The sequence below is a fragment of the Pseudorasbora parva genome, chromosome 20 (genome assembly GCF_024679245.1).
Source record: "Pseudorasbora parva isolate DD20220531a chromosome 20, ASM2467924v1, whole genome shotgun sequence".
NCBI classification, from domain to species: Eukaryota; Metazoa; Chordata; class Actinopteri; order Cypriniformes; family Gobionidae; genus Pseudorasbora; species Pseudorasbora parva.
The window spans coordinates 34,687,051-34,700,867 of record NC_090191.1 but is presented as its reverse complement, the minus strand read 5'-3'; the positions used below and the strand labels follow the sequence as shown (position 1 = coordinate 34,700,867).

At 37.4% G+C, this 13,817-nt stretch overlaps 1 protein-coding gene across 1 annotated transcript in view; it reads left to right on the top strand.

The window, feature by feature from the left end:
* cped1 (cadherin-like and PC-esterase domain containing 1) overlaps positions 1-13,817 on the top strand; it is a 59,738-nt gene that overhangs the window by 40,698 nt on the left and 5,223 nt on the right. The window contains exons 15-18 of the mRNA XM_067427529.1: positions 7,156-7,273; positions 8,394-8,530; positions 12,953-13,173; positions 13,713-13,814. Coding sequence (XP_067283630.1) covers positions 7,156-7,273; positions 8,394-8,530; positions 12,953-13,173; positions 13,713-13,814 — 578 coding nt within the window. The remainder of the gene's footprint in view (positions 1-7,155; positions 7,274-8,393; positions 8,531-12,952; positions 13,174-13,712; positions 13,815-13,817) is intronic.

Genomic DNA, 13,817 nt, shown 5'->3' with positions numbered 1-13,817 from the left:
AACAAAACCGCTGGTGGTCCTATTAACGCGGTCATATAGGCTTCACTATATGCTTCAGTCGGTTTGTGTGCTCTGTCATGGATTATACGTATATTTATTTTATTTTATTGTTTTTGCTTACTGTTGCCTTATTAAAAGGAAATTGGGCTGTCATTAATGTACAAATACATGTCAACTAACTCTTATTGTTACTGTTAGATTAGGGTTCAGGTTAGTAAAATAAGTTGACATGTAGTTGCAAAGTTATTATAGTCAGTCAAAATAAAGTGTTAGATATTAAGCAGACAGTCTAATACTTTAACTTTTCTAAAGGATCATGTCACACTGAAGACTAGAGTAATGATGCTGTAAATTCAGCTTTGCATTACAGGAAACATGTTAAGATATATTAAAACAAAACCATATACAAAATTTTGATTTAACAGTATTACTGTTTTTACTGTATTTTTGATTAAATAAATGTAGCCTTGGTGAGCATAAGAGACTTATATAGATATATATATATAGATATTTTTTTATATATTTACATGGAAGTCCTGGCCTTGAGAATGCTAACAGACACCTCAGGTGCGTTCGTTCCCCAGCCAGTTAAAGAAAGATATGCTTTGGGGGTGATTCATTCTGGCCAAAGTAAAGATGCAACATTTTTGACCTTAGTTCAATTTGTCTTCAAGGACTGGAAATTTCCCGCCGTTAAATCTCACACTTACGTTGCTGAATAACTCAGGCCTGTTTTTGTTCTTGAGCTCTCCTACCGAGAGACAGATCAGTGAAGTAAGAGCAGCTGTGAGTGTGTGTCTGTTTCCAACTGACTCTTTTTGCCTCTGCTCTTAACACTGGAAGATCACTTGATTAAAGCCAAGCTGTGTGCTTTATAGAGTTTCTTGTGTGTGTGTGTGTGTGTCTGTGTGTGTGCGCGTGTGTGTCTGTGTGTTTGTGTGTGTGTGTGTGTGTGTGTGTGTGTGTGTGTGTGTGTGTGTGTGTGTGTGTGTTTTGAGGGGAAATGGGGGCCACGAGTGTGTATCACAGGTGGTACAGGGCTGTATCGTATTACAGAGGAAGTTGGTGTGTGTGTTCTGAAAAGATGAGACTGGCAGCTTTGACTTCTGCTCATTTCCTCACTGTAATTAGTAAATGCTTATCTGATGCCACGTTCAGCCTGAGAAAGAGAAAAAGAAGACAAACTCATAAATAGGGCAGACCGGGGCAGTTGTAATGGACATAATTATAACACTAAATTTCAGTAATATACAAAGTGTCATGTATTTAAGAAGAAAAAAAACTATTCCAAATGTTTATAAATATAAATAAATGTTATTATCATTATGTATTTTATAAAAAAATAACTGAATAATAATAATAGTATTTGTATATTTATGTTTCTTGGTTATTGATACTTTTATTAATATATTTTTATTTATTTTTTAAAAAGTATTTTTATATTTGTTTCTTGGTTATTATCACTATTATATAATATATAATTGATAAAAACTAAATAATAATAATAGTATTTTCGTATTTATATTTCTTTGTTATTATGATATTTTATAAAAAAATATATTAATGTAGCCTTAATAATAATAACACTAACAAAAAAAATATAAAAAATATTATTCAGTTGTATATTTAGCTATTTTTATAAAACATATTATTAATAATAATAATAACAAAGACAGTAACAAAGAAATATAAATATATATATATTTTTAAATCTAAATAAAACATGTAATGCATTCAAATTCATTATATATATTAATCATATTTTTGTGTGTGTGTGCGTGCGTGCGTGCGTGCGTGCGTGTGTGTGTGTATAAGTTGGAGTTTTAAAGGAAAATATATTTTAAAAAAAAAATTTGCCCACAGTCCCAAGTCTCGTCTTCATCCCTTCAGTTATGACTGATAGAAAAAGGAAAGAAAGAGATACAGAATTGTACTGTCTTCTCATTGCATCCTTGTGTTTCTGTAGATGATGGATCCATATTTTGATTGCTCAGATCCTTTAATAGAGCTTGACTAGACACCGGATTCCATCTGTCATCTTCCGTTACAGCTCAGATTTGTCAGAACCGCAGCTGTTGAACACCACTTCAGTATGAAGCGCCGGCAACGGCGGTGTTCAAACACGTGAACTCCAAACCCCTGTGAGCTTTGATCTGACCCCCCAGAACAGATGATGCAATCAGAGGTCATGACCCCTGAACCCTGCATCTCAACCTGGCCTGGAAAGCATTTACAGTGAGCATAAGTATTCAGAAGATCAGTCCAAATATCAGTGATTAGATATGCTTTGTGTTTGTGTGTGTACTCATGTGGTTTGTATTAGCAGAGTCCACTGATCTCATATCATATACAGACTTATTCATTATTAGCAGTGGCATTGGGTCTTGGGCCAATATGAAAAGGGTCAGAGGTTTGCAGAAAAAAGCTACGGCTTTTTGTAAACGGATAACTCATTTTGTACTTTGCAATACTGGTTATATTGCAAAGAATATTTTATATGCCTATATATACTGTTTGGTTATTTATTTATTCATTTTCCAGTTTTGTTTAAAAGTACTATGCTGCTGGAATACTTTGCACTATAGCATATAATAATATGAGTACTGTTAGTAGTTAAGTGTCATGCCACTTCCAACATTCACTCTTTTTATGAATTGAATACAAAGAGAAGGACATGAGCAGGGTTACTTCTGTGGATTTGAGTGACATCCTCCTGTCTTTTGTGCCTCAGATCTGTCTGCTCAAGTGTGCGTGTTTGTTTCGTGTTTAGTGTATAGCTGGCAGTGGCTCTGCACTCAGCTCTAATAGAGATCTACTGTATGAAAACAAAGACCAGATGTGGAATAAAGCTCCTCTTCAGATAACCTGACCTTATAAGCGCATGTCTATACTGTTTTCCAAAAGCTTATATGAGCTTTTTGGCTTGGACCTGCTACGAATGATTGCGTCCATGTGTTTGTGTCCGTGTTTGTTTATCTGTATAATTATGTTTGGAGACAAAGAACTTCAGAACAGAGCCCGACAGTTTGACAAACAATCATATACCATGAATAGGAAGTATATCAAATTGCTTCTTGCTTCCACTTCTTAGGAAATGATTCATTGAGAGGCAACTTCTGTTGCCTCTCTGTTCTAGGAGACGCATTCTGAAGAAATCTTGAGATTTTATCGTTGAGATTAGTTTCGCTTTGCGTCTTATATATTCAGGTTGATCCACTTATAAAATATTTAAAAAAAAATTTTTTTTTTTTTTATAGCTGTTTAAATTTAATTAGTACAGTGCACTCTAAATAAAAATGTTGCTAAATAGCACAAAAAATGGTTCATTGTCTTATAATAATATACTCTTAGAAAAAAAGTTACATTGCTGTCACCGGAAGCAGTACCCTGGTACAAAAGTAAAAAGGTACATCTTTGTACCGTACTCACCCCTAAATGGTACATATTAGTACTTTAAAAGGTACATATCAGTACTCAAAGAGTGCGAATTAGTACCTTAAAGGTACGTATTTGTACCTTTTTCGGTTTTGTACCTTAGGGTACCGCCCCAGTGACAGAATTAGTTTTTTAAGTAGATGTAGGGGAACCACTTTAAGTGCTATATACTCCCTATCATGAAAGGAGCTATACAGAACATTTGTCAAATGGTGCTGTGTAGAACCATAAGAGGTAAATTCATTGACAGACTACATCCAATCATAGTCTTGCTCTCATCCTCCAATTGTATTCCTCCTTCCACATAATTTAAACTGCAACTCTAAAGTCTTTAAAGACACCCCATGTCCTCCTTAGATTTTAGATATGTTCCACTTTCATATGTTTGCTATGAATACAAATTTACAACAATGGCAAATGCTGCTTTGAATCACTTTTATGCTTTTCTGAGGTCAAAAAGTCTTGTGTGCAAGCCTGGAATATTTATTTATGGGGGGCCTTGGGGGCAAAAATGTTGAGAGCCATGCTATCTTCAGGAACTACGGTGTATTTTAATGTTGTATAAATCATTTCCCTAACTAAACTAAGAGACTAAGAGAGATTTAGAGAACCTTTAAAGAACTATACAGGGGCTTAACGAGTTATTTGTACAGCAGTGGTGCTATATAGCACCTTAACCACCCCAAAGAACCGTTGAAGAACCACTGAAGAACCGTTGAAGAACCACTGAAGAACCGCTGAAGAACCACTGAAGATCCACACTGCGCTTAGCAGGTTTTTTATGCGGTAGCAGTGCTATATAGCATCTCAACCACCCCCAAAGAACTGCTGAAGAACCACTGAAGAACCGCTGAAGATCCACACTGGGCTTAGCAGGTTTTTTATTCGGTAGCAGTGCTATATAGCATCTAAACCACCCCCAAAGAACTGCTGAAGAACCACTGAAGAACTGCTGAAGATCCTTACTGGGCGTAGCAGGGTTTTTATGCGGTAGCAGTGCTATATAGCATCTCAACCACCCCCAAAGAACTGCTGAAGAACCACTGAAGAACTGCTGAAGATCCTTACTGGGCGTAGCAGGGTTTTTATGCGGTAGCAGTGCTATATAGCATCTCAACCACCCCCAAAGAACTGCTGAAGTACCGCTTAACAGGTTCTTTATATGGTAGCGGTGCTATATATTTTTTATTTAATTTAAATTTCCTTATTTAGTTTCCTTATTTCATATTTCATATTTATTGTGTTATTTTATTTGATTTATTTTCTTCATCTTTTCTTATTCCTTCATCCAGAATATTCTCCCTCGTTGTCTGTGATCTTTCACTCGCTAAATGCGAATGCTAGAATTTAACTTTTGAAGCTACTAAAGCCTCTCTTTCAGTTCTCTTAACCGATTAAAGGATTCAGTCAGAATACATCTAATATTCTTTCAAATAAACGTTTGATGTCTGCTGCATATGCTGCTTCTGTAGTGTTTTCACCAGCCTAATTGAAAAGAAACCCAATAGTCTGTCTTATAGTGTGAGAGATTGGCTGACAGCATGACAGTTCTATATAGGATTACAATTCACAATCCACAGGATTACATTAAACACTCCCAGTAAAGCCACTTCAGGCTTTCATAACAAAGGCCGTATTTCATTGAGCAGATGGGACATCTGTACGGCACTTCTCACAATGCACCCAGATTAATTACACTTTCGTTTTTGCATTGAAGAAAGAATGGCACAAATGCACCAGCTTATCTGGCACTTCTAAGTCTCTTTGTTAGGTGGACCCTCTCACACTGACCTGTAACGCAACATCTGTCGAAAGTTCCCATCTGACAAAATACCATGCCTTTTTTTCACCTTCTTTTCAGGTGAAGAGGGGAAAAGGTTATATTTGAGGAGATCTTTTAAAGGTGGACTTGCCTTTATTTACAAAATTCCACAATGATAATGAAGAAGAAAACATGACTCATGATGTCATCTATGCTACTAATGTCTAATGAAAAAAAAAATCACAAATTGTTGGATTTTCTTTTATTTCAATTTTCTTTTTTTCGTTTTGTTTCGTTATGATTGTCAATTGCTTTACTTTCATCCAAAATAGAGCGACGCTTGATCCCACTGGAATGGTTTTCCGTGTTTGATCCTCGAAAGAAAGCTGCTAATCTCCTGCTTGTAAATTTTTATGTCTTTCATTGCACTACAGCTGAGGGCTTTGTCTCCAATGCCGGCTTATTAAAACAGCCCTCTTAAGTATCTGTTCTTCCTCTAAGAGGGCTTAAGACTCTCACTTGAAACATCCTTTTAAAGATAAAAGCTAAGCATAGAGTTCTTGTGGAATCTGAAAGGGTTTGTGAGAGCTGGCACTACTAGGGAAGAGACTTGACCGTTTTGGCCGCTGAGAGTATGCAGTCTAATGTATAGCAATAATCCTGGCTTTTCTATCAGCGTGGGTTATTCGCTTTGATCAGCGGAGATTACGCTGCCGTTTCTGTTGGTCTCTGCACACCCTGTAACCAACACGAAAGGCTCAGACAAGCTTTCAGAGCTTAAATGTTTCAGAGCTTTTTAAAATGCACACATAAAGTGCATGCATGGCCATGTTTTAGGAGTTCGGAGTCTTTATAATATAAAATATCACCAAAAAGTTTTTACAGAACCTGAAAAAATGACTTAAGAGAATGAATTAATACAAATTCCCTTCCTGTTCTCATTTTTTTATTCTATTCCCCAGTTCCTCGTGTTCCTCTCATTCATATTGGTTTTGTGAAATTTCCATTAACCAGATGCTCTTGATTCATTATTCTCCGGTGATTATAAGGATGTATCATCTGAAAGCCGAGCTCTGATCTCAAGTTCATCCTCTGACTCCCTTCTAAACCATCACCGTAAGAACCTGAGAGTACCTAACCTTGGACAAAACTCTTTATTCCATCATTTTCTTGTCCAGGGATCGGAAAAATGGCAGAGGAGAGAGATAAAAGGAAGGGGTTTTGTTCTTTCATGTTTCTTTGCCCTCCGAATGTGAATTAATTACGCATATTTTCTTTTCCGGAGGGATGCTAACTTTTCACCGGCTCCGATGCATAAAGCGCTAGGCGGTTTCCGCCAGGCTCGGGTGAGCCTTCTGATTTATGCTGGACTGCTAAGAATCAAAAGCCTGCTCGTGTTTGTACGCGCACACTGTGTGCAGGTACGAACAAGAAAATCCCTGTTAAGTTGTCTTGTGGCACTTTGTCGAGAACAGCGGCAGGAACTTGGGGAATGTTACGTGGCCTCGAGAAGCCCCTGTGCAAAGTGTTTAAGGAAGGGGGCAAGCAAAAAGAGTCAACAGAGGAGCCGGTCTTCTGATGTGGAGCCAGACTCGATGGCTCCCGTGAGGGACTTCGGGGGTCGGCGAAGCAGGCTCGCTGCTGTCGTTTAGCCTGTTTGGTTTGTTTGACCTTTGAACCATAACAAGGGGCAAGGCCGCAGGGCAGGCGTCAGGCGGCGCACCTGCTTTAATTTGCCAGTGAGGAACCTCGTGTATGCTGACACATGAAAGCGAAGCGGGAAAGCTAGGGTGAAGAAAGCTGTGGAAACTTCACAACTCAATCGGTATCCGTCAAAGGGCGATTTTATTGTCTTGAGTGCTTAAGTTTTTAACACAAGAGTGCAACCAGAATTGTAGAATATCTTTCCAGACTCAAAACTCACCTGTTCCTCTTTCCTTTTCCACTGTTCTGAGCAGGACTGTGGCCTGGTGGTCAGACCAGATCAGCCCTGTGGTTTGGAGCCCATTCCAGGGTCGAGATCTTCAGGAGAGGCCCAGGTCTCGTCTCAGCCTTGCCTCTCAGGAGATGAACCTGGTAGGTTTCTTCCAGGTTTTGATCATGGGTTTGTAGTAAAGTATCTAAAATTTGAATCTAAAACGTGCAGCAAGATTTATAGTCCTGATTTTTTTATTACATAGTATAGTAACTCAAAAAGTCAAAGTGGTCTTTACAGATTGTCTGTTTTGTGGACATATGATTCATTTTCCACCTATTTTTCTTTGTGTATGAATGACGGTGTTGGCCCTTAAACCACATTTCAGTTGCAAAGTAGTTAGTCATGTGTTTGGCTACATTAGCATGAGATTCAAGGTTTATTAGCTGCTCCACTAGAGGATGGGAAAGGTTTGCTAGTGCACTCAGAGTTTGGTAATTTATGCGTTTGCTTTTACAGTGTGATAATGCAATGATTCATTGCCTGAGTTGAATCATTGCTCAATTATAAGGTTAGGGCCTCAGTGCTGACTTTATGGGGGAAAATAATCATTTCATACAGGTTTTGTGAGTGAGTTGTCCCTGTGCAGGTTTTACTTCAGTGAGTGTATGTTCAGCTGCTAGGCCTTTTAGATTTAAAGCCAGTAGGTTAGAGTTCAGAGAAGCTTTTAGTCAGTGCTATAAAAGTAAAAAGACCGTCCTCAGCAGGGTAGTGCATCAAAGACCACGGGGAACTATTTAACTAACTGTTAAAGATGGAGTTATAAACTTTGTTTGTGTGTGAGAACCAATCTAATTACATTTCCTTCTGAAACCAGATAATCTGAAATGTTAAAGTTTTAAAACCACTTCACTGAAAAACCATTGCAAATTAAATCAAGGTGTATTTATCAAATGCACAATGCAACAGTAATTTCCAAATAAATTACAATGAAATAATGTAATCTAAATACATATTATGGATAAAAGTTCCAATAAAAAAAAGAGAAATTATAGAGAAAAATGGGTTGTGTATATAACTGACACAATAAAGTGTTCATGTATAGCTACAAAGTTTCCCACCTCATTCAGCATGAACTCTTGATATACAGCTGCTGAAGACTTCAAAACTTCACAGAGATCCACTCCACTGTGAATCACACGTGAACACAGTAATTTGAGTAGATGTTGTCAAAGAAATTTAGGAAAGTGCACTAGAAAGTATATCTTGCATATCTTTCAGGTCGTTGGGTCGTCCCGTGCCTGAGCTGTTCAGATAACAGGACTTGTGATTGGAGAGAGGTTGCCTGGCAACCCGACAGCTGTTATCACCCCTTGCTGGACCAGCCTCAGTTGCAAACCTGCATGATGGACCGGAAGGTGAGGAACCAAGAACCAAAATCACTGGAATTGACATCACTCTAAAAAAGAAAAAATGCTGTGTTGTTTCAACCCAGATTTGGGTCAAATCTGGAGAAACCCAACCGTGAGGTTATATTTTTAAATACATTTTTTTTAACCCAACAGTTGGGTTTGTCCATATTTGACCAAAATTTGTGTTGAAACAACACAGGAATACACCTATTTTTACACTAAATTTAAAGGACATTTTGATATAATGAATAATAGATAATAACTTGCACTAATCATTGGTGTCAGTCATATTTTTTTGTGAATGTGTGGTTTTGAAAAAATTCTGTTGCACCAATGCTATGTTTATTTGAAAATACATTCATATTGTGAAATATTATTACAATTTAAATAACAGTTTTCAGTTTTAAAATACCCTAAAATATAATTTATTCCTGTGATCAAAGCTGAATATTCAGCATTATTACTCTAGTCTTCAGTGTCACATGATCCTTCAGACATCATTCCAATATGCAGATTTGCTGCTCAATAAACATTTCGTATTATTATTAATGTTCAAAACATTATTAAAAATATTCTGTGGAAACAAGATGCATTTTTTTCAGGATTCTTTATCAGGATGAATAGAAAGTTCAAAAGAACAACATTTATGTGAAATAAAAATCTTGTTTTACTTTTACTGTCATCAGTTTGATCAACAATTTCTAAAAAATAAATACATACGTACAATTACTATGAAGATAACGATATAGTGCTAAAAATCATTCTCAGTATTAAAGAATAGCAGTGTCCGCAGCTTTAACTATAACGACACAAAGAAACAATATAGTTGGAATAACTTTCAGAATGATTTTATCCAGCTGAGGAATGATAAAAACATTAGCCAATCAGAACCAGTCTGCTGTAACGAGCTTGAGCATTTAAAGTGACAGCCAAGAATGTGCTTAGAATAAACCGAACAAAATCATTCACTGGTGTGGATGCTAATATAGTTATCTTTATAGCTATCGTTGGTGTGAACTTGAGACTCCAAATGTGCAACAATATTTGAATGACTCGTTAATGGAAGTTACCAGCACTGAGTTTGAATCCACTGTTTGAACTTGCTCTTTTCTCTGCAGCTGATGTTAAAAATACATTTCAATGGTTCTTCTGCAGCTGACAGCTTTACCATATGTGTGTATATACAGTACAGAAGAATAAATGAATGTGGAAGGCAGGCGGCTGGAATAGCATTGAAGTTCCAGCGGCAGTGAGCAGCTGTTTATCAGAGACTAACTGCAGGTGCTGAGCTCACATCAGCCGCATGATTCAATTACACTGCTGCTATATTTGCACATATAAGTATGATGTAAATTCCTTCTGAAAGAAGTAGGGAAAGGTTTTTGGAAAAGAAAAGCATACTCTCATATATGCAGCTATTTTTTTTTTTTTTAGCTTAATGCTATCTGCACACCTCCTGTTGTTTTAAATTATTGCCTAAAGCCCAGCAGGGGTTTTCAGAGCTGTGTGCCAAACCTACAGTCTGTTCCCGCTTCAAAAACTCCCTCAGCGCTCATCTTCACAGCATGGCTCTTTCCACCTTTTCTCGATTTAAGACTCACAAGATCAGATCTGACACAAACAAATGGTCACATTACACAAGGGCCCAAGCTCTCGCTACAGGCAAACCACAACCTTCTGACTGCAAGCCCATCCAACAGGAAAAGAGTGACTCTTCAGGAAAGATCGTTTCAAATAAAAGAGCTTTAGATTGTCATGGTCTAGAGTTATTCTCATGAATTTGTTTCATGTTAAATCCATTTCTGCAGTCTCAAGACACCCCCCTGTGCATCGCTTTGAGTTCACGGTGTCATTTCAAACTCGTGTGCGGTTATTTTTCCTGTACAAAACACAATTTGAAAAAATAGTACAGTCATTGCCATAAATATATATGTATTATTTATTTTATCTGCAGCCCCTGGACACTGTATGAACTGTTGTTGTATGCCACAATGTATATCCCAAAATGTTTTCTTTTGGGTTCCACTGGGAAAAATACAGATTGCAAGTTTGGAACCACATGAGTGCAACTTCTGACTTCTTGCTGAAAGTATTTGTCCTTAATTTTGTGAGCATGCCTGCAGATCACAGTGTCAGCCAATGCCTGCTCCCTGAGATCTTGTGATTTAGACTGGCATTCCTGCCAACTGCACTGCCAAAAGCGCACACACAGATGAACATCCAAGCTTATTAGACTCCTGTGAAGTGCTTCATGGCGACTGTGATCTCAGCAGAGCATATTGTAGTTTTTACTGTTATAATGGCACAATTGTTAATTCACTTCCTCACATTTGTGTTGACTGCAGTCTAGCACTCACAAGAGACCTTTTAATGATTTAAATAGTCATATGTAAGGTTTTATTTAGCATTATTTGTATAATATTTATTTACCTTTCTTTCAATCATTTTTAAAAAAGTATATGAATTAGTGAGATTTATGCCAGTATAATACTATAAATATGCAGTATTCATTATAAAACAAATGTACTTAAAGTACTAGAATCTTTCAAAAAAAAAAAAAAAAAAATATATATATATATATATATATATATATATATATATATATATATATATATATATATATAAAAGTAGATAGTAGTAGTATTTTGACCAGATGTGTTTGGAATAACATAATGCACTTAGCTTATCAAAAAGCTTAGAAAGTTTGATTTTATGCAGTGGAATGTTTATGAAATTATTGTGATTTAACTATTATGTGATGAAATTATTGCTTTTCTCTCTAAACAGTAAAATAATATTAATTCTGTCATTTAATTAATGTATGTAATTATATTAAATACTTTGTAGACTATAAAACAGTAGATTTACCATCAAACTTGAATGTCTAATTTAAAAATGTATGTTTTTAATGGAACCTTCTCCCTTTAAATACTTAAATACAATAGAAAAATGTATGCAATTTTATATTTTTTATTTGAAAAATTTAAAAGTGCATTTTCCTCTATATACTTGTGTTGTACTGGTCAAGGTTGATATGTGATTTAGTGATATTTAACGTTTGTAATAATAATAATAATAATAATAATAATAATAATAAATGTTATTTAAAAGTGCCTTTCTCTGCACTCAAGGATACAATGATACATTTAAAAAACAGTAAAGATATAAATAAGAATATAAATAAATAAACAAAAAAGAACAACTGAAAAGCATGTGACATTAAGTAGAATAGGCCATTTTAAACAGATATGTTTTGAGTTGCGATTTGAAGTGAAAGAATGAATCGATGTTTGAGTTGCGGTGGTAGTGAATTGCAAAGTCAGGGAGCAGAGCAAATGAAAGCTCTACTCCCCATAGTAGTGAGATGGACAGGGGGAACAAACAAGTGTAAGGAGGAAGAAGATCTAAGAGAGCGGGTAGGAATTTTAACCTGAAGAAGATTAGACAAATATGGGGGTGATAGGCTGTGGACGGCTTTGAATGTTAAGAGAAGAATTTTCAATTGAATATGGAATTGGAGCGGGAGCCAGTGAAGCTGTTGGAGAACAGGAGTGATGTGATGAATGGAGGGGGTTCTGGTTATTATGCGGGCAGCTGCATTCTGGACCAGTTGACGTTTATGAAGAGATTTTTGAGGAAGACCGAAAAGGAGAGATTTGCATTAGTCCAAACGGGAAGTGGCAAGACTATGGACAAGGACAGCTGTAGTGTGGGGAGTAAGGGAGGGGTGGAGGCGATTAATGTTTTGTAGATGGAAGTAGGCAGACCGGGTAAGGTTATTGAAATGAGAATGAAAAGATAATGTCTCTTTACCTGGGGGGGAGGGTGAAACTGAGGAGTTATCAATAGTGAGAGAAAAACTGTTGGTTTTCGATAAGGTGGATTTAGTGCTAATGAATATAACCCCAGTTTTATTACTATTTAATTTGAGAAAGTTTTGCAGTCAGTAATAGAGGTAGGTGGGAGAGTGGATGAGGGTTTGGTCGAAAGTTAGAGCTGCGTGCATTCAGCATTACCAGTGGAATTGCAGATTAAATTTGTGAAAAATATTGCCCAGGGGAAGGAGATAAATGATGAAAAGTAAGGGCCCCAGGACAAAGTAAGGGCCCCAGCCCTGGGGAACACCTGAAGTGACAATGGACTGGATTTAAAAGACTTTCATTGAACAAACTGAGTGCGACAAGATAGATAGGATGTGAACCAGTCTAATGGAGTCTGGGTGATGCCAATAGAAACTAACCTATTGAGGAGGACAGTGTGACAGATGGTATCAAAAGCAGAACTCAGGTCGAGGAGAATGAGAATGGTAAGGAGCTCAGAATCAGCTGCCATAAGGAGATTATTGGTGATTTTAGTTAGTGCTGTTTCAGTGCTGTTAAGTGGGCAAAAACCAGACTGGAACTGTCAGTTTGTGCATGTTTCCACCAGGTCCTGTTTATCGGTGACTCCACCAATCGAGGGATGATGTACTACCTGATGGAGAGGGTGAACACCACGCTGGAGGACTGGGACAAGGCCCACGACACCATCATCTACCACAACCTGAACCAGGGCCGAACTATCGTCAGCTACTCCTACTACCCACAATTCTGGCTGCCAAAGTCTCAGAGACCCACCTTCCAAAGAGCTCTGCAGCAGCTTCTAGAAAGGTGTGTATGTGTACGGTATGTGCATGCTGGAGGATGTTTGTCTCCATGTGGCTGTGGATTACACCCATTAAGCTGTGAATGTGTGGGTTTGGTGTCGGTCTAAAGTGGCAAAGGCCTTGTTAACACACTGAATGACTTTGGCAGTGTGTTTGATGGTGGGATGTGGGCTGTATGCGGTTGGGATGCTGTGTGTCAGATCAGAATATCTCAGCAGGGACGGTAACCGCTGCTGGCTCAGTGCGCTGTTGATCTCACACAGCTACTGATGTGGGCAGAAGGGTGGGATCGCAGCACAGATGTGATTGTGTGTGTTTTAATTTGCATCTGTTAGGGACGTGTGTTTTGGGAGCTGCTTGAATTATCTGACACATTTTGTTTTTGCTAAATGAAATGAATAAGCATAATTTGAATTTGTTTGCAGTTTTAGGACATTACACTTTTTTTACTTGGAATTGTGCTAATCTTGTGATCGATCATTGATTACGTTTTCAGGATTTTGATCTTTAACTTCTTCTTTAAAACCACTTCCACCGGAACAGGTCACAACCCCTGGAGAACTCACCTCAGACAGTGCTGGTTGCTGGAGGGGTGCAGTGGCTGAACCAGAATCATTTGAGGACCATTCAACAGGTTTTAGAGAGGTA